The sequence below is a fragment of the Carcharhinus amblyrhynchos genome, chromosome 6 (genome assembly GCF_965287045.1).
Source record: "Carcharhinus amblyrhynchos chromosome 6, sCarAmb.v2.hapA, whole genome shotgun sequence".
NCBI classification, from domain to species: domain Eukaryota; kingdom Metazoa; phylum Chordata; class Chondrichthyes; order Carcharhiniformes; family Carcharhinidae; genus Carcharhinus; species Carcharhinus amblyrhynchos.
The window spans coordinates 113,326,027-113,345,928 of NC_137329.1; the positions used below are offsets into that span (position 1 = coordinate 113,326,027).

General features: G+C 45.1%; 1 protein-coding gene across 1 annotated transcript in view; it reads left to right on the forward strand.

Moving 5' to 3' along the window:
• Positions 1 to 6,837: 6,837 nt before the first annotated feature.
• Positions 6,838 to 19,902, forward strand: part of tmem117 (transmembrane protein 117) — a 283,717-nt gene continuing 270,652 nt past the window's right edge. Inside the window, exon 1 of the mRNA XM_080191236.1 lies at positions 6,838 to 7,138. Coding sequence (XP_080047362.1) covers positions 7,096 to 7,138 — 43 coding nt within the window. The 5' untranslated portion in view covers positions 6,838 to 7,095. The remainder of the gene's footprint in view (positions 7,139 to 19,902) is intronic.

Genomic DNA, 19,902 nt, shown 5'->3' on the forward strand with positions numbered 1-19,902 from the left:
TATTTAACTGGGTTTGGAATCTGTGGATTTAAAAAAAATCATTCTTTGGGAGGTGGGCCAGTATTTACTACTCATCACTGACTGAGAGTTAAGCACTGTAGTCTGGATGTAGCATGTAGGCCACTTGAGGGTGTCACCTGGAACATGGGCAACTGGGGCAAGACCAGGTAAGGATGGCAGATTTCCTTCCCTGAAATCAAAATTTCACCATCTGCCGTAGTGGGATTTGAACCTGGGTCCCCGGATCTTGCACTGGGATTCTGGATTATTAGTCCAATGACATTACTGCTCCCCATGCTAATCAGAAATGTTTTTCCTAATCTCCCAATTGTTGATGCCAATTTGCATTTTATTCTATTTTGATAGTTGTTTCGAACACATTCTTGTGCTTTCGCACCAGCACAGTGTTACTGAATAAGAAAAGCATTCCATCTCCTCCGACCGCCCCTTTCATTGTCCCTGAAAATGATAACAATGAAAACCATTTTCTCACTTCGTTAATTTAACGCCCAGGCTAGTCTACCCTGTAATCAATAGTAATTAACACTCTTAAGTAGAAGCTCCTCCTATAGCTCCACCATTCCTTTTTGAAACCAATTTACTGTTGTCAGAGAACCTGGGTGCTAAGGTTCTTTACCAAAACACTGTTGTGGAGCTTAAATGTTTTCCTGTTTACTGGGAAATTAAGTAAAAACTACAGCCTTGAAACAATTGTTAGCATTGTCTGTCTCATTTCTATTGAAGAACATAGAACATAGAATAGTGCAGCACAGGAACAGATCCTTCAGCCAATGATGTTATGCTGAACAAGATGTCAAATTAAACTAATCCTTTCTGCCTGCCCTTCTATCCTTGAATATTCACGCGCTTACCTAAAAGCTCCTTAAACGCCCCTATTATAACTGCCTGCACCACCACCCCTGGCAGCGCGTTCCAGACCTATCAGTCTCTTGTAAAAAAGTCCCCTCATCTCCCTTGAACTTTCCCCCTCTCACTTTAAGTGCATGCGGTGTAGTAATAGACATTTCAACTCTGGGAGAAAGATTCTGACTGTCAACCTATCTGTGCCTCTCATAATTTTATAAACTTCTATCAGGTCTCCCCTCAGCCTCTGGCACTCCAGAGAAAACAACCCTAGTTTGTCCAGCCTCTCCTTATTGCTCATACCCTTTAGTCCAGGCAGCGACTTGGTAAATCTCTTCTGTGTCCTCTCCAAAGCCTCCACGTCCTTCCTAAACTACTGTCTGCTTTATGCTACTCACTTTCACATTGAAAATCTACTTTTCTGCACTGTGAATGCTGAACTTCATGCTTTCTGATTGTGAGTCCCTGTGTATCTGCCAAGTGGGGACTGATTGGGGTCACTGGGACAGTTTACCAGTAAGAAGTCTGACAACATCAGGATTACAACACTGAGTTTGCAGGTGCAGCAGGTGGTCAGGAAGGCTAATGGGATGCTGGCCTTCATAGCGAGGGGGATTGAATATAAAAGTAGGGAGGTCTTGCTGCAGCTGTATAGGGCACTGGTGAGGCCGCAGCTGGAGTACTGTGTGCAGTTTTGGTCGCCGCACTTAAGCAAGGATATTTTGGCCTTGGAGGGAGTGCAGAGGAGGTTTACTAGGCTGATGCTGGAGTTGAGGGGGCTGAGCTATGAGGAGAGGCTGAATAAACTAGGCTTGTACTCGTTAGAGTTTAGAAGAATGCGGGGCGATCTCATTGAGACACATAAGATGATGAATGGGATGGATAGGATAGAGGGGGAGAGACTCTTCCTGCTTAGAAAGGACAGTAGGACTAGGGGGCATAGCCTCAAGATAAAGGGGGGGTGGTTTAGAACGGAGTTGAGGAGGAACTTCTTCACTCAACGGGTGGTGAATCTCTGGAATTCTCTGCCCGTTGAAGTGGTGGAGGCTACCTCGCTAAATATTTTTAAGACGCGGGTTGATGGGTTTTTGATAAGAGAGGGGATTAAGGGTTATGGGGAAAGGGCGGGAAAGTGGAACTGAGCCACGGCAGATCAGCCATGATCTTATTGAATGGTGGGGCAGGCTCGAAAGGCTAGATGGCCTACTCCTGCTCCTAGTTCTTATGTTCACCCCAGTCCAACGCCGGCATCTCCACATCATGACAGTTTACCAGCACACGAAAGAATCCATGTTGGATTCAGCAAATTGCACCCACTACCTCCAATTGTTAAGAGTCAACAATACATCGACTTACAAAGCCTCGAGTGATGACGATAGCTGACCTCAAATCGAATGAGATTTCCAGTGGGTCCGTGGCAATCACTTTAGTTCTCCATACTGATGCAGAGTCCCGTCAGTGGGTTACTGTGCACAGAATAAGTAAGTATTCCCCTTGAAGGCTGCAGATTGTTCTATTGTCGAAGGAATGAATGCACATGCTGAACTCTGTGATTTGATACCTGGTTCAGCAGGACTGAAAGCCATCTCTGATTGGTTAGGAGAACTATAATGATCCTTAAGAATGATGGGGTGTGAATTGATTGGTTGACTATTTCCAAAGGCGAACTTGCCACCTGATGCCAATGTGCACTCTGCCCAGTTTTTTTAAGTTTTAGTGTAAAAACACCTTGTGTTTTTTTTGGAAAAAGCTTAACTGTAATCCCATTTATCAGGTCACACAGTTTAGCACATCATTTTACTTGAATATTCTTTCATAGCTTTAAAAATTACCTTTGTATGGATGTGCTCATTCCATCTTCAAACCATATGAAGAAAAGCTATTTCAAAAACTCCTGCCTCATCTCTATAACTCCCGTTTCTAAAAAGCAACTTTAAGTTTAAGTTTTTTAAGTTTAAATTTATTGATTAGTGTCACCAATAGGCTTACATTAATACTGCAATGAAGTTACTGTGAAAATGCCCCACTCGCCGCACTTTGGTGCCTGTTCGGGTACATTGAGGGTGAATTTAGCATGGTCAATGCACCTAACCAGCACATCTTTCAGACTGTGGGAAGAAACTGGAGAACCCAGAGGAAATCCACACAGACAAGGGGAGAATTGGCTTTATTATATGTATAGGTAAATACATATTGGCTGACATTATAGAGAACAGTACAGATGGCAATGTTTTTCAGAAACAAATTTTGATTTGATTTTTTTATTGTCACATGTATTGGGATACAATGAAAAGTACTGTTTCTTGCGCGCTATACAGACAAAGCATATCGTTCATAGAGAAGGAATTGAGAGACTGCAGAATGTAGTGTTACAGCCATAGCTAGGGTGTAGACAAAGATCAACTTAATGCAAGGTAGGTCCATTCAAAAGTCTGATGGCAGCAAGGAAGAAGCTGTTCTTGAGTCAGTTGGTACATGACCTCAGACTTCTGTATCTTTTTCCTGACGAAAGAAAGTGGAAGAGAGAATGTCCGGGATGCATGGGGTCATTAATTATGTAGTCTGCTTTGCTGAGGCAGTGGGAACTGTAGACAGAGTCAATGGGTGGGAGGCTGGTTTGCGTGATAGATTGGACTACATTCATGACCTTTGGTAGTTTCTTGCTATCTTGGACACAGCAGGAGCCATATCAAGCTGTGATACAACCAGAAAGAATTCTTTCTATGGTGCATCTGTAAATATATTATTGCATTCGATATCTGTGTTAAATTAGGCGTAGTGGAAGAGTCATTTGCATTGGATCATAAAATAAATTGAATTTAGAGAAACAGTTCCAGTAAGGACTCCTTATTACAATTATGTTTTGTTAACTCTGATTAGTTATTTTAGAAACTGGGAGTATAACGCCATTGGCAGTTGAAATTTGCATTTAAGTGATGTATCTCCAAAACGTTCACACACCAAACTCGATTTCCTGATCACAGGCTGGGATTTTATGGCTCCATGGCATTTAGCATTGGAGACGGGTGGGAATCAAGAACTGTGTAGGGTGAGGACAAAACCAACTTCTGCTGTTACTGTGAGCTCTGACGAAGGGTCATCCAGCCTCGAAACGTTGGCTCTATTCTCTCCCCACAGATGCTGTCAGACTTGTTAAGACACTGTCTGATTGTGGACAAGTCCCCAGGACCGGATGGAATGCATCCGAGCGTTCTGAAAGAAATGGCGGAGGTTATAGTGGATGCCTTGGTGGTTATTTTCCAGACGTCGCTGGATTCCGGGGAAGTGCCGGAAGATTGGAAAACGGCTAATGTTACGCCGTTGTTTAAGAAGGGTGCCAGGCAAAAGGCGGGGAATTATAGGCCGGTTAGTTTAACGTCTGTGGTAGGTAAAATGTTAGAATCCGTCATTAAGGAGGAAATTGCGAGGCATCTTGAAGGGAATTGCTTGATAGGGCGGACGCAACACGGTTTCATTAAAGGGAAGTCGTGTCTGACAAATTTACTGGAGTTCTATGAGGATGTGTCTAGGGCAGTGGATAGAGGAGAGCCGGTGGATGTGGTCTTTCTGGATTTTCAGAAGGCGTTTGACAAGGTACCTCACAAGAGGTTATTGCAGAAGGTCAGGGGACATGGAGTTGGGGGTAGGGTGTTAGCGTGGATAGAGGATTGGTTGTCAAATAGGAGGCAGAGAGTGGGGATCAATGGGTGCTATTCGGATTGGTGGTTGGTGACTAGTGGGGTGCCCCAGGGGTCGGTGCTGGGGCCTCAGCTATTTACCATTTATATAGGTGATCTGGAGGAGGGAACCGAGTGCAGGGTGTCGAAATTTGCTGATGACACCAAGACTGGGGGAAAGGCAAATTGTGCAGAGGGTGTGGAGAGTCTGCAGAAGGATCTAGATAGGCTGGGCGAATGGGCCAGGAAATGGCAAATGGAATTTAATGTTGGCAAGTGTGAGGTGGTCCACTTTGGTAGGAAGAATGGTAGGAAGGACTATTACTTATGTGGCGAAAAACTGCAGCAGGCGACGGTGCAGAGGGACCTCGGGGTCCTTGTGCATGAGTCGCAAAAACCCAGCTTGCAGGTTCAGCAGGTGGTCAGGAAGGCGAATGGGATGCTGGCCTTCATAGCGAGGGGGATTGAATATAAAAGTAGGGAGGTCTTGCTGCAGCTGTATAGGGCATTGGTGAGGCCGCAGCTGGAGTACTGTGTGCAGTTTTGGGCGCCGCACCTGCGCAAGGATATTTTGGCCCTGGAGGGAGTGCAGAGGAGGTTTACTAGGCTGATACCGGAGTTGAGGGGATTGAGCTATGAGGAGAGGCTGAATAAACTAGGCTTGTACTCGTTAGAGTTTAGAAGAATGAGGGGAGATCTCATTGAGACGTATAAGATGATGAATGGGATGGATAGGATAGAGGTGGAGAGACTCTTCCCGCTCAAAAAAGACAGTAGGACTAGGGGGCACAGCCTCAAGATAAAGGGGAGGCGGTTTAGAACGGAGTTGAGGAGGAACTTCTTCACTCAAAGGGTGGTGAATCTCTGGAATTCTCTGCCCGTTGAAGTGGTGGAGGCTGCCTCGCTAAATATTTTTAAGAAGCGGGTTGATGGGTTCTTGATAAGAGAGGGGATTAAGGGTTATGGGGAGAGGGCGGGAAAGTGGAACTGAGCCACAACAGATCAGCCATGATCTTATTGAATGGCGGGGCAGGCTCGAAGGGCTAGATGGCCTACTCCTGCTCCTATTTCTTATGTTCTTATGTTCTTTTGTTTCAGATTCCAGCACCCGCGCTATTTTGTCCTAACCTATGACATTGGGTGTATAATTTACCACCAGTGAACGACATGTTGGACAAACAGTGTGCGCTTCTTCAAAACCGTGATGGAGAATTTGTTAAGATGATTAAAGAAATTTTTTTCCAGGCCTGTTTGAATTTTAACATGCATGAGGGGCCATGGGGTGTAAGAGCCCTGGCAGGTTTATCAGGGTGGCGATAAGGTAGGACACTGAGCTTACTTCTGATCCCAGCAGCTCCCTGTTCTGTGGGATCAGAGAGCTGTTGTCACAGGAAGGTTGGGGTGACACAAGGCCAGAGCCATTAATTTAGAAGTTCACTTATCAATATCACAAATGGGCTGACATTAACACTGCAATGAAGTTACTGTGAAAATCCCCTAGTTGCCATACTCCGGTGCCTGTTCGGGTACACTGAGGGAGCATTTAGTATGGACAACGCACCTAATCAAAACATCTTTCAGTTGGGAGGAAATCAGAGCTCCCGGAGGAAACCCATGCAGACATGGGGAGAACGTGCAGACTCCGCACAGACAGTGACCCAAGCTGAGAATCGGACCCAAATCCCTGATGCCGTGAGGCAGCAGTGTAACCAGTGTGCCACCCGAATCCTCGAAAGTACAAATGCTATTTTGTATGGCCTTATCGATCAGAAACCTATTCTGTGAAAAGAAAGCTGGGGCTATTTTGCCTTGAAACATTTTACAAGTAAATTCTGAAACGTACCTTAAAGTAACTGTTAACATTAAAGAAATAATTGCCTCAGCTCCAATTTTGGATCTGCGGCAGTAGCTGTTTAGTTTATCACAGGCCGTTAATTATGGATGCAATTGCATAGAGTTTTGTCTAACGAGCTGTCAATATATAGCAAATTGATCGTGCGAGATAAACCTTAACAAAAAGTCTCAGATGGGAGCTAAAAGATATTTAAAATCATGTTCTGCTTCAGAGTAGGATTATTTTAGGAAGTGCTTTAAATAATTAATTTGTGACAATACCGCTTTAACTAATTAGCTAAACGAGCAGCTGCCCCTCCTTTTGTAATGATGCTTACTTTGTTCGGGAATAACATAACCCTCAGAAGCTCGGGGAATTTCCGTAAGTAACAATTTAAACCGAGGATACAGTGCAGTTTAATAAACCTGACAAACCTTCTGCTGCTGGAGTGATGAAGTAGCTCTTGAAATATAATCCAAATATCGAGTGTGTGGCAAACCGAAAGGACAGTCGGGGCTAAGTGCTTGACTCAAGCAAATGACTCAGCCCGGAGATTTCGTACAACAAAATCCTGGATAAAACAAGAGGCCAATGGAAGGAAAGCTGCATGAAAACACTGTGACTGCCACAAATGCACCAGTTTGACACAGTCCAGAGCACAGAGACAACAGGAGAGAGAGAGAGAGAGAGGGAAAAAGGAGGGCTCTGTAAAGCCACAACATGAATCAGGACAGCACAAAATGCAAGAATCTGAACATGAAAGGTAAGAGCACAGGCTGTCAAAACCAATGGTTTAAATCTGGATTAGTACAAAGCACGTTTAGCAAATAAACCTGAACTGGGTGGATGTTTGGTTTAAAGTGAAATAGGCCCTAATACTATCACTGGCTCAGGCTAACACAAAGTAGCGTGCTGACAGATGTCCTTGCCAAATTCTATTTTACAGAGCAATAGTGATGAACACCCGGTGTGGGCTTGCACATGTAATATAGTGCACAACTCTTTGGTTGGAGATGAACAAAATATATGTAGTGTTTTGAACCTATTTTAGATTTCGGTAGGCTTAGCTGCAGAACATTATGGCCAACCTACCTTAAAAAAAAGTCAAAGGGGTATTCGATTAAATTGACAAAAGATAGGAAATGGTCCAGTTTTTTTTGGGAATGATCATTTAAATCATGTACTTGGACAGGTAGACGTTAATTGCCCTAAAAGCGCATGATCGTGGGAAAACTTTATTAATAGAGTGTTTTAGATTGTGGATTATCATTGTAGGCCCAATTTTTAAGCAGACTACATTTGATCTGTGATTAAATTAGCAAGTTAAATTATTGTACTTGGGAAAGGAAAACATTGATAAGCTTTGTCAGTTTATGATGAATATGCATGAGGGTTTCACAGAGGATTCTTTCACTGGTGCTTTTTCACAACCACATACTAAACAAAAGGGCTCAATTGTGTCAGCTTGTGCCTTATCGCTCCAGTGATTGGTTATGCATGATACATTTAACCAGTGAAAAACATCATTTAATGCAAAACTATATTAACTGAGGTACTGCTCATGGTGGTTTTTTTTTAAGTTTTGTTTTATTATTGTCACAAGTAGGCTTACCTTAACACTGCAATTAAGTTACTATGAAAATCTCCCCGTCGCCACAGCCTAGTGCCTGTTCGGTTACACTGATGGAGAATTTAGCATGACCAATCCACCTGACCAGCATGTCTTTTGGGCGGTGGGAAGAAACCAGAGCACCCTGAGGAAACCCACGCAGACATGGGGAGAATGTGCAAACTCTACACAGACAGTGACCCAAACTGGAAATTGAACCCAGGGCCCTGGCAGCTGTGAGGCAGCAGTGCTAACCACTGTGTCACTGTGCCATCCCCGAGAGCAGGGTGACCAATTCTGGGGGAAAAAGGGGAGACTTCACCAAGGGGGGGACCACAGGAGGAGATTGGGGTGCTGCTGTGACTTAGGAATCGGGTCGGGGTGGTAAGAACATAAGAAATAGGAGCAGGAGTAGGCCATCTGGCCCTTCGAGCCTGCCCCGCCATTCAATAAGATCATGGCTGATCTGTCGTGGCTCAGTTCCACATTCCCGCCCTCTACCCATAACCCTTAATCCCCTCGCTTATCAAAAACCCATCAACCCGCGTCTTAAAAATATTTAGCGAGGCAGCCTCCACCACTTCAATGGACAGAGAATTCCAGAGATTCACCACCCTTTGAGTGAAGAAGTTCCTCCTCAACTCCGTTCTAAACCACCCCCCCTTTATCTTGAGGCTGTGCCCCCTAGTCCTACTGTCCTTTCTGAGCGGGAAGAGTCTCTCCACCTCTATCCTATCCATCCCATTCATCATCTTATACATCTCAATGAGATCTCCCCTCATTCTTCTAAACTCTAACGAGTACAAGCCTAGTTTATTCAGCCTCTCCTCATAGCTCAACCCCCTCAACTCCGGTATCAGCCTAGTAAACCTCCTCTGCACTCCCTCCAAGGCCAAAATATCCTTGCGTACGTACGGCACCCAAAACTGCACACAGTACTCCAGCTGCGGCCTCACCAATGCCCTATACAGCCGCAGCAAGACCTCCCTACTTTTATATTCAATCCCCCTCGCTATGAAGGCCATCATCCCATTCGCCTTCCTGACCACCTGCTGCACCTGCAAGCTGGGTTTTTGCGACTCATGCACAAGGACCACAAGGACACAAGGACCCCGAGGTCCCTCTGCACCGTCGCCTGCTGCAGTTTTTCGCCACGTAAGTAATAATCCTTCCTACCATTATTCCTACCAAAGTGGACCACCTCGCACTTGCCAACATTAAATTCCATTTGCCATTTCCTGGCCCATTCGCCCAGCCTATCTAGATCCTTCTGCAGACTCTCCACACCCTCCGCGCAATTTGCCATTCCACCAATCTTGGTGTCATCAGCAAGTGGTGGTGTTCAGATTTGAGTCTGGACCCCAGCCCGAGGCTATCTCTACTGCATTATATTAGCTTCATAATTACCCTCTCCATGAATAGGGCCTGAGACTGCCACTGGGGGCTACAGCCCCAAGTCCCCGATACCTGCTGAATACCCCCTAACCCAAACTACCCACGTGCCAAAGCCAACCAACTCTCAGAAAAGAGTGCTGGCCAATGCTCGGGGCTGTGCGGACTCGGATCTGTGCATGTGGAACTGTGCAGTGTGGATTCGCAGACAATAGTGATGGAATTTTTCCATCCCGCCCGCATGGGGATTGTAGCGAGCAGGACAGGACCATGCAAAGGTCTGTTGACCTCGGGTGGGATGTTCTGGTCTTGGGGTGAGTGCAGGCAGAAAATCGCATCTTAAGGATGTCAACTTACCTACCATTCATGCCACACTCCTGCTGCAGCAAAGTCAGAACATTAGGTGGTCAGCCAAATCTCTGCTCGCTGCGGCGGGATGGGAAAATCCCACCGGCGTGGCAAGATTCCGACCTAAAGTTTCAGACTCAATGGGGGTTCAGGAAAAATGGCATCCCAGGAAACTAAAGCTAGGAAAGCAACACGGAAAGCCAAATTCTACCACATTGCTGGAAAATCCGGGACGGTTGGCCACCCTGGTTGAGAGATAGAGAGCGAGAGAGAGCACTGTGTGAGGGGGTAAGGCATTTATGAACTTAGGCATGGGAAATGTTGGAAGGTGGAAGTCAGATATTTGGGCGGCACAGTGGCATAGTGGTTAGCGTTGCTGCCTCACAGCGCCAGGGACCCAGGTTTGATTCCCAGCTTGGGTCACTGTCTATGTGGAGTTTGCCTGTTCTCCCCATGTTTGCGTGGGTTTCCTCTGGGTGCTCCAGTTTCCTCCCATAGTCTGAAAGACGTGATGGCTAGGTGCATTGAACCGAACAAGCGCTGGAGAATTTCACAGTAACTTCATCGCAGTGTTAATGTAAGCCTTACTTGTGACTAATAAATAAACTTTAAACTTCGTTTCCTTACTTGCTCTGAAAGCTGCCCTGATGTTACAAGTCCAGCAGACTTCTAGGTCCTGCACCAATAATAATTGGTTACAACTGAGCCAGAATATCCAAATGTCTTTCAGTGCAGGGACTGTATAAAGGGATAAAAGATATCCATTAGAAAAGGGCTTCACTGAAATCTAAGACAGGGGAGCCATTACTAATCACCATAAACAGTTGGAGGGATAGGTGGAGTTGTACTCTAGCAAGAAGATTGTCACCCTAGAGAGAACTTGACTGGAGGGAGTCCTAGAAACCATTGATAGCATGCCTTCTACAGCAGTGCTGATTATTAAACCCATGGTGGAGAGCTGAGCAAAGCAACTGACTCACTTGCCATGGACAAAGTAGCAGGGACTAATACCATATTTCTCCTGAACTCATGAAGCACGGAAACTGGCACCCCAACAGCACCTGCACAAACTTCTCCACTGCTGCTGGAGCAAGAGGCAGTGCCCCAGGATATCCCCCGCAATATACAGATTGTACAGGAACCACAGTGATTAGAATAACAATTGCGATATCTCTCTGCTGTATATCATGGGCAAAGTATTTGCTCGCATTGCTCTTACCAAGCTGCAGATGCTGGCTGAATGAATCTATTCCGAATCCTGGACTGGTTTCAGAACTGGAAGATCTACAATTCGCAGGATCTTCTCAGTCCAGAAGCTGCAGGAGAGAATGAAGGAGACCCCAATAAAACGCCATCACCAATCTCACCATGGCATTCGACCATGTGAGCAGGACTCCATTTAATCTGCGGGAGAAAATTGTCAGCCCGTTGAACCTGTTTAATGAATAAAGAACAGTACAGAAGAGAAAATGCTGGAAAATCGCAGCAGGTCTGGCAGCATCTGTAAGGAGAGAAAAGAGCTGATGTTTCGAGTCCAGATGATCTTTGGGTCAGGTTGACCCAAACTCGCAAAGGGTCCATCTGAACTTGAAACATCAGTTCTTTTCTCTCCTTACAGATGCTGCCAGACCTGCTGAGATTTTCCAACATTTTCTCTTTTGGTTTCAGACTCCAGCATCTGCAGTAATTTGCTTTTCTCAAAGAACAGTACAGTGCAGGAACAGGTCCTTCAGCCCACTAACCCTGCGCCGATCACGTTGTCCTATCTAGACCAACTGCCTGCATCCTTTTATACCCCCCCTGTTCATGTGTCTATCCAGATAAGTCTTAAATACTGCTAACATATCTGCCTCAACCACCTCACTTGGCAGTGCATTCCAGGCCCCCACCACCCTCTACGTAAAAAAAAAGCCCACACATATCCACTAAACATTTCCCCCCTTACTTTGAACCTGTGGCCCCTTGTAGCAGTCATTACTGCCCTGGGAAAATGCTTCCAACTGTTTACCCTATCTATACCTTTCATAATTTTATAAACTTCTATCAGGTCGCCTCTCAGCCTCTGTCTTTCCAGGGTGAATAATCCCAGTTTATTCAATCTTTCCTCTAATATGATCTTCCCTTTCCATGATGGAAAAGGTCAGCTATGGTGGGTGAGGTCAGCCAGGTGGAGCAATAGGAACACTTTGAGATCCGCAGTGAGGTCAAACAAGACACTGCTCTGGCTCTGACACTCTCTGGCATACCTTTGTTGCGGTCATTTACCTTCAGGGCATCAACAGGGAGCATCTATTTATACAGCAGGACTGACAGAAATCTGTTCAACCTTAATCACTAAAGACCCAAAACAAAGGGGTTCTGAGTCCGTGTCAGAGTTGTTCTACGTTGACGATGCTGCACTAGTATTTCATTCCGAGGAACAGTGCCAAGGGCAAATGTGTAGATTCTCCCAAGCCTGTAAAGGGTTTGTTGTAACTACCAGCATCAGGATGACACGCTGTTGCCATCCTGCCACCTATCAGCATTGACAATGTGATGTTGGTGATTGTTAATAGCTTCACATTTGTAGGCTCCACAATCAGCCTGAGCGGGATTTTCCAGCCGCGCTCACCCAAATCCCGGAAAATCCCTCCCGGGGTCAATGGAACTTTGCATGTTTCCCCTCACCCTGTTTCCCCATCCCCCGTCCCCCCATTCTCTGCCCCCCCCCCCAATCCCCGTCCCCCGTCCGCTGTCAGCCCTCATCCCCATCCCCATCCGCTACAATTCCCATGGTGGACGGGGCAGGAAAATTCTGCCTTTTGTCTTTGCATTTATCTCACTAAAACAGATCATAGATGTAATATGACCATTGATGGTTCCAATATGGCAATGGATGCGTTTAAGGAATGTTCATTCCGTGTTGAAAATGTGTTCCCTGTTGTGTTCATAGAATCATAGAACCGTGCAGTGCAGAAAGAGGCCATTCGGCCCATTGAGTCTGCACTGACCACAATCCCACTCAGGCCCTACCCCCATATTTTACCCGCTACTCCCTCTAATCTACACACCTCAGGACGCTCAGGGGCAATTTTAGCATGGCCAATCAACCTAACCCACACATCTTTGGACTGTGGGAGGAAACGGGAGCCCCCGGAGGAAACCCACACAGACACGAGGAGAATGTGCAAACTCCACACAGACAGTGACCTGAGCCGGGAATCGAGCCCAGATCCCTGGAGCTGTGAAGCAGCAATGCTAACCTCTGTGCTACCGTGCCGCCCCTTGGTAAAGAAATGTTCTGGAAATGTTGGTAAAGAATGTTCTGGAAACATCCAGAGCACATGCTGAAATAGATAAAGGACAAATATGCCAAAACTTTACCGTCTTACCAATGGAGAATTCTGTTCTACAAGCCTTGCCCATCCCAATTCTGGGGCAGGCGCGTCAGTAAATGTCTGGACATAGTGTCTGTTTGAGGCTCCATTTGCAAAATGCTTTTATGACTGACCACAGCAAGCACAGCACATGCTTCTATCAGTTTCTTGTGATTGTCCTTTTTGGGACCACTAGGGAAGGTCACCAGAAAAGACAATATGGTCCTTTGTACTTGCCTTATTCTGGAATTGAGAGCAGCACAAATTCTCCTCTCAACTCCGAATAAATGGGGACTGCGAGCCACCAGTTGCACTCCTGCTGATTGGCTCTTCCCCAACATTGGGGCTACATTTTCCTGGCACCTTAGAGATGGAGAGGGCCACTGATGCATTCCTACCTCCTGGCTACTGGACAGGAAATAGTGTTGACTGCCTGCCTTCACCGAGGTGAGCTGCCAATGACACGGATGTAGCTGCCAATTAGTATGATTAAAGCTCCACTTAGATGCCATTTTTCACCAACACCAGTACCTTCCCAATGCCATGTGTGGAGACTCCTGGCTCAATTAAGGCAACCTCCTGACTGCAGGCCAGAGGGCCAGTAGAGCTAGAGGCTCCTTGCCACAATGACAGGGCCGTGGAGAGGAAAAGCCAGAGACTTGTCTGTGAATTGGTCTGTGGAGGCCTTCCTTCTCCAACCCATAGGTCTACTACATTCGGGCCTTATAATAACTTCAGAGCAGGCAGCCGAGGGCGCCTCCGAGTTAAGCCATTCTCCCATTTGCCTGCCTGCTTCGACAGCACCCATCTCCCACAGTAGGGCTAATGGCTTGACATCTCTGCAGGCCTCTGATTGTCCCACCCACTTTCTGATTGGCGACTGTGGAGGCAGCCAATTAGGAGTTTAATGTTTATTTATTTATTATCACAGGTAGGCCAACATTAACACTGCAATGAAGTTACTGTAAAAATCCCCAAGTCACCACACACTCCGGCATGTCTCGGAAGGTTGGATATGATGACATTGGTGGCGTTGGGACTTCCATATTGGTCTGTGTTGGGGACCTGACATCTATGAGAAAATGAATCCACCTACTGATCAGATTCTGGCTGATCTTGTTGTCTCCTATTGCCTCTGTCATTGTGACTGGACTCCATATCGCTCACCAATAATGAGTAAAATGAGGCAGGCAGATCAATTTGCTGCCAATCACATGAGGTGCATGTTTCACGAGTTGCAGAAGGGTAAGGCTCTCTTTGAGGTAAAATCCAATTTGCTGGATATTATCCCAATAGCAATATAGAATCCCTGCAGTGCAGAAAGAGGCCATTCAGCCCATCGAGTCTGCACTAACCACAATCCCAGCCAGGCCTTATTCCCGTAACCCCACATACTTGCCCTGCTAATCCCTCTGACACTAAGGGGAAATTTAGCGCGGCCAATGCACCTAACCTGCACATGTTTGGACTGTGGGAGGAAACCGGAGCACCCGGAGGGAACCCACGCAGAGACAGGGAGAATGTGCAAACTCCACACAAACAATGACACAAGCTCGGAATCAAACATAGGCCCCTGGTGCTGTGAGGCAGCAGTGCTAATCACTGTGCCACCGTGCCATCCCATGAAAAGTATTAACACTTTTTGTTTTCAGAATATTTCCCCCCAAAAGTAATTTAAAACTAACATGATCGGCTTCTATTTTGTCCATTAACATCCATAACTCCAATTCCAGTTGGGTGATTTTTATGTTAATGATTTCAATTACCACCATTAAAATAATGGAAACATTTTATGAGATAACATAACTTTTATTGGAATGTTGATATAAATTCACACACAGCTATTTTTCTTTGTCGTAGTCTGACTGACTGTGTCATCCAGCCAATTAGCAACGTCTTTGGAAGTGTCTGCCTTAACAGCAACTTAGCCTTTGAGTTTATTGTGTGCAGTTTTGGTCTCCATTTCTGAGAAAGGATGTTCTTGCTCTCGAGGGAGTGTGGCAAAGGTTTACCGGGGATGGCAGGACTGATGTATGAGCAGAGATTGACTAGGTTAGGATTGATTTTGCTAGAGTTCAGACGAATGAGTGGGATCTCATAGAGATTCTAACAGAACTAGACAGGGTAGATGCAGGAAGGATGTTCCCAATGGTGGGAGTGTCCAGTACCGGGGTTCACAGTCTGACAATACAGGACAGACCATTTAGGATGAAGATGAGGAGACATTTCTTCACCCAAAGAGTGGTGAGCCTGTGGAATTCATTACCACAGAAAGTAGTTGATGCCAAAACATTGAATGTATTCAAGAGGTAGCTTATCAGTACTTCTTTCATCATCACCCATCTTTTCATCGTGATTTGTAGCATTCTTAGTGACATTCAGTTTTTTGGAGAGAAAGGGAACTATTTTCAATTATTCAAGAGGCGGCTAGAATAGCACCTGGGGTGAACAGGATCAAAGATTATGGGGAGAAAGCTGGGTTAGGCAGTTGAGTTGGCTGACCAGCCACGATCGTGATGAATGGCGGAGTAGCTCGGAGGGCCGAATGGCCTACTCCTGCCCCTATCTTCTATGTTTCTATGAGTCCTTTACCCTACAAAGTGATACAAAAGTCTGACACTGGAACTCTACCATCGGCCCGTTACGGATTTGGAGCAGGCGAGGGGCAAACAACAGAATGTCCGTTGACCGCGGTCGGGAATTTCTAGTGTTGCTCGAGTGAGACCATAAAATCTTCCCCTGAGGTCACGTACCAACTGACTCAACAACAGCTTCTTCCTTGCTGCTGTCAGACTTTTGAATGGACTTACCTTATATTAAGTTGATCTTTCTCTACATCCTAGCTATGACTGTAACACTGCATTCTGCACTCTCTTCTTTCCTTCTCTCCTACGTGCTCTATGAACGGTATGCTTTGTCTGTATGGCACGCAAGAAACCATACCTTTCATTCATTCTAATACATGTGACATGAATAAATCAGATCAAGTTAAAGTAAATCTTTAACCCCAGATATTACACAAAGATACCTGTTTTGGTTGAATCAGTCAAAAGGCACTGGGGGCTCTTAAATCCCAAAGTGCTCGATTCACAAATGCCTTCTCAGGGGAGTAACTCTAAAATAATGCCTCTGACAAACCTGGTTCTATATGTAATTGCGTTCAAACCACTTAAAGAATAATCAAATGGAGTGTACGGTAACCACTACAGACATGCCAAACAAAATTGCTTGTTATCCGGTAAATCATTTTTGAGTGGAATTTTTTTGTGAGTAGGAGCCAAGAACTATCTGTGGAATACTTCTTTGTGGCATAGAAGCTAACGCCAGGTGCTTAAAGGTGGGCCCATTTCATAATTAGTATGTTTAACTGTGAGTCGCTCGTCTCCCCCCTCTATTGTCCAATTAACATTCGCTATAACTGATATGCCTAAATGAGTGATTATGTCATCAGAATCCACAGTAATCGTTGGCAGTAATCATCAACCCAGTGTTTCCAAGTGAAAGCGACTATTGAGATTTCAGTCCCAGATAGCAGTTGCAAAGAGCTTGATGTATTTGGCAGGTCTCACATTTCTAGATCTCTCTTGTAGTCTTCACACTTTCCTCTTCCAATCACGGTTATTTTTTGCCTCTTAATTGCAACGTGTAGTCAGCCAAGTTTGGCTTGTATCTCCCAATTCACATTCCGGGCAATCCCCTCATACTCGGATTTGGGATTTGACTTTCAATGCTCTGAATTTTGACAGGATGTTACTTATCTCAATGGAGTTGTTTTCTGATGTGTCTGGAACACCCCCGTGACAAGTCTCTAATAGAGATTCAGAATTAACAACTTAATTGGATGCTTCTTCTAAAAATGAGATAAATGTCAATGTTACCTCAATGGAGTGGCACTTGAACTGAAAAGACTTTGTCTTCTTGGTTATTTTTGTTTAATTCTATGGTAGTTCCCAGACCTTGACTATTTATAGACAGTGCTTTCCATGTAGGTGTAATCTTTCCTTCCACACGCTGTCCTTGCTTAATTTTAAAGAAAGCTTTTACATTTATTTTTTGTTCCTGGGATATGGGCAGCATTTACTATCCATCCCTAGTTGCCCTTGAGGGGGCAGTTAAGAGTCAACTACATTGCCGTGGATCTGGAGTCACGTATAGGCCAAATCAAGTATGGATGGCTGATTTTCTTCCCTAGAGGACAGAAGCGAACCAGGTGACTTTTTTACAACAGTGATTTCATGGCCATCATTAGAGTTCTAATTCCAGATTTTTAATGAATTCAAATGTTACCTTCTATTATGGCAGAATTTGAACCTGGGTCCCCAGAGCATTACCCTGGTTCTCTCTGGATTACTAGTCCATGACTACTTCCTCTTTTATATCTCCTTTCACCATCTCAGAACATCTCAAAACATGTCACAGCCAAGATAGTACTTCTAACTCTAAGTTTTTTAAATTTTAAATGAAGCTTACTTCCTGTTTTAGGCAACATAGAGAGTTTGCACGCTGCAATGTTCCACAAACAGCAGTATAATAAATAACTAGGTTTTTAAAAATTTTTTTATTATTTATTAATGTCCTAAGTAGGCTTACATTAAAACTGCAACGAAGTTACTGTGAAAATCCCCTAGTCGCCACGCTACGGTGCCTTTCCAGGTACAACTGAGGGAGAATTTAGCGTGGCCAATGCACCTAACCAGCACGTCTTTCGGACTGTGGGAGAAACCGGAACACCCGGATGAAACTCATGCAGATAGTGAGCCACGCTGGGAATCGAATCCAAGTGTCCCTAGCACCGTGAGGCAGCAGTGCTAGCCACTGTTACACCTTGCCGCCCCATGTTAGTTGAGGGATAAATGAACTCCTCCGCTCCTCTTTGAATAATACCATTGTGAGAAACACAGCTCACAGTTAAACAATTTAGTCAAGTCAAGTTCTGAAGGAGCAAGATTTTATTTGTCGTTCTTGCAAGACCGGGTGTCTAGTCAAAATAGGCACACCTTACATAGATTTGCAGCACATTTTATACTGTTTTTCAAACATTGTGATGGCTTGTATTGTGTTATTCCCCCTTATTTGGCTGTTAACCTTGTTAACTTTAAACACTGTAAATGGCTTGTATTGTGTCATTCCTTCAATTAACACTCTCTCAACTCCCATTTTGCGCTTAATCTCATCACTGCGGTTATCTGTTTCGTGTAACCTAGTTAACTGTCTGTCATGTGCCTCCCCCTTTCTGTATGCTGCTGAACTCGTCCATCACTGCTGATTGTACTGTTAGCTCTTGCAGCCTTAAAAATTACACTACTTCTCACACCATGGACTTACCTGAGAGCAAAATGAAAGCTTTCAGTTAATTTCTCATCCAAAAGGTGGGATAATTAACAATCTAGCATTCCCTCAGTACTGCACTGAGGTGTCAGCCATGACTGTGTACTCAAGACTTGGAAGCAGAGATTGAACCCACATTTTACCACTTTGATTCTAAGTATTGGGTGGACTTGAAACTGTGAGTGTTTCAGATCTGACTTTTAGACCTGTTCTCAGGCGCCTCTATACGCTGCCTGAAAAAATATCGGCAATTCTGAATTGCCCTGCAGAAGCCTATGGTCGGGGCTTAACGCCCCTGAAATTCTGCAGCTCCGATCGGTGCCTCCAACTGCGCATGCGCAGACAAATAATAACAGAATACGGTTCCCCTGCCACATCGCTCCCAGGCCGGATAATGCCTCCCCTTGTCCCCCGCAGACATTGCTCCACCCCCACAACATTTACTGACCCCCTTACCTCCCCACCCCCAAACCAATCGCAGGCCCCTCCCTCCTTCCCCTTCACTGATCACAGACAGAGTGATAGCGGAGTTCTCCATCCCGCCCCCGCAACCCCCCAACCGATCTCAAGCAGAGAGCCATCAGATGCTTGGCACTTTCCTCCCCCATTTCGGGTGTGGGCCTGATCGCAGCTATTTTCGGGCCTTGGTAAAGGGGGAACCAGCGCATAGGTGGGCATGCCTGGCACGCCTCATGCCTGACTTTATCAAGTTTTCACACCTGAAAATGGGCACAATTTGACGGTAAAATGGTGCCCATAGTCTTCTGACTGAGAGATGGTACAGCTACCAGTGAGAGGAGATTGGTACCTTTTCAAAGCTTAATTTTCCTTCCTTTATGCGGTTGACTCTTGAATGCTGTCTCGCCAGTAACACCCACATCCCATGAAAGAATAATGTGAAAGAATAAAGAAAGAAAAAGATAATAATTGCATTTAAGTTGAAACCCTTTAGAAGGGCATCCAAAATGTTGGTATTTCAAAGCGTGAGACAGTAGTCCAGTGTGAGGTCCACGGCATCATGTAACATTCTTTCTCTTATTACTGGGGAACCTGCAGAAGAACAATGGATCATTATATTGTTGATAAATTGTTATTTTACAATGGTACATTTGACTCCAGCAATCATTTTTATTTCTGATAATGCAGCATGACCCTGAAAGTAGCTTCATAAAGACGAGTAAGATTGATGGGATATTTTCTGCTTCTGTAAGCATGTCCTGAAGATCCCGCAGCATTGAAAAATCTATAAAATGCAGCATTTTGACACAAAAGTCTGTCTGGTACAAGTGAATTATAGAAAACAACAATGGAGCCCTCTGGTGGTGAGAGGGGTATTTGCAATTGTTAAACATTTCCACCATCAGCTGTTAATTGTAAAGGACTGTTGGCCAGATTTGGCTGTCAAACTAATGGTGAGGCTAAATGTAAATAGCCTTTTAATAAATAACTTTCAACCTTACTGGCACCACACATTAGCCATTACAGGCATGGAGT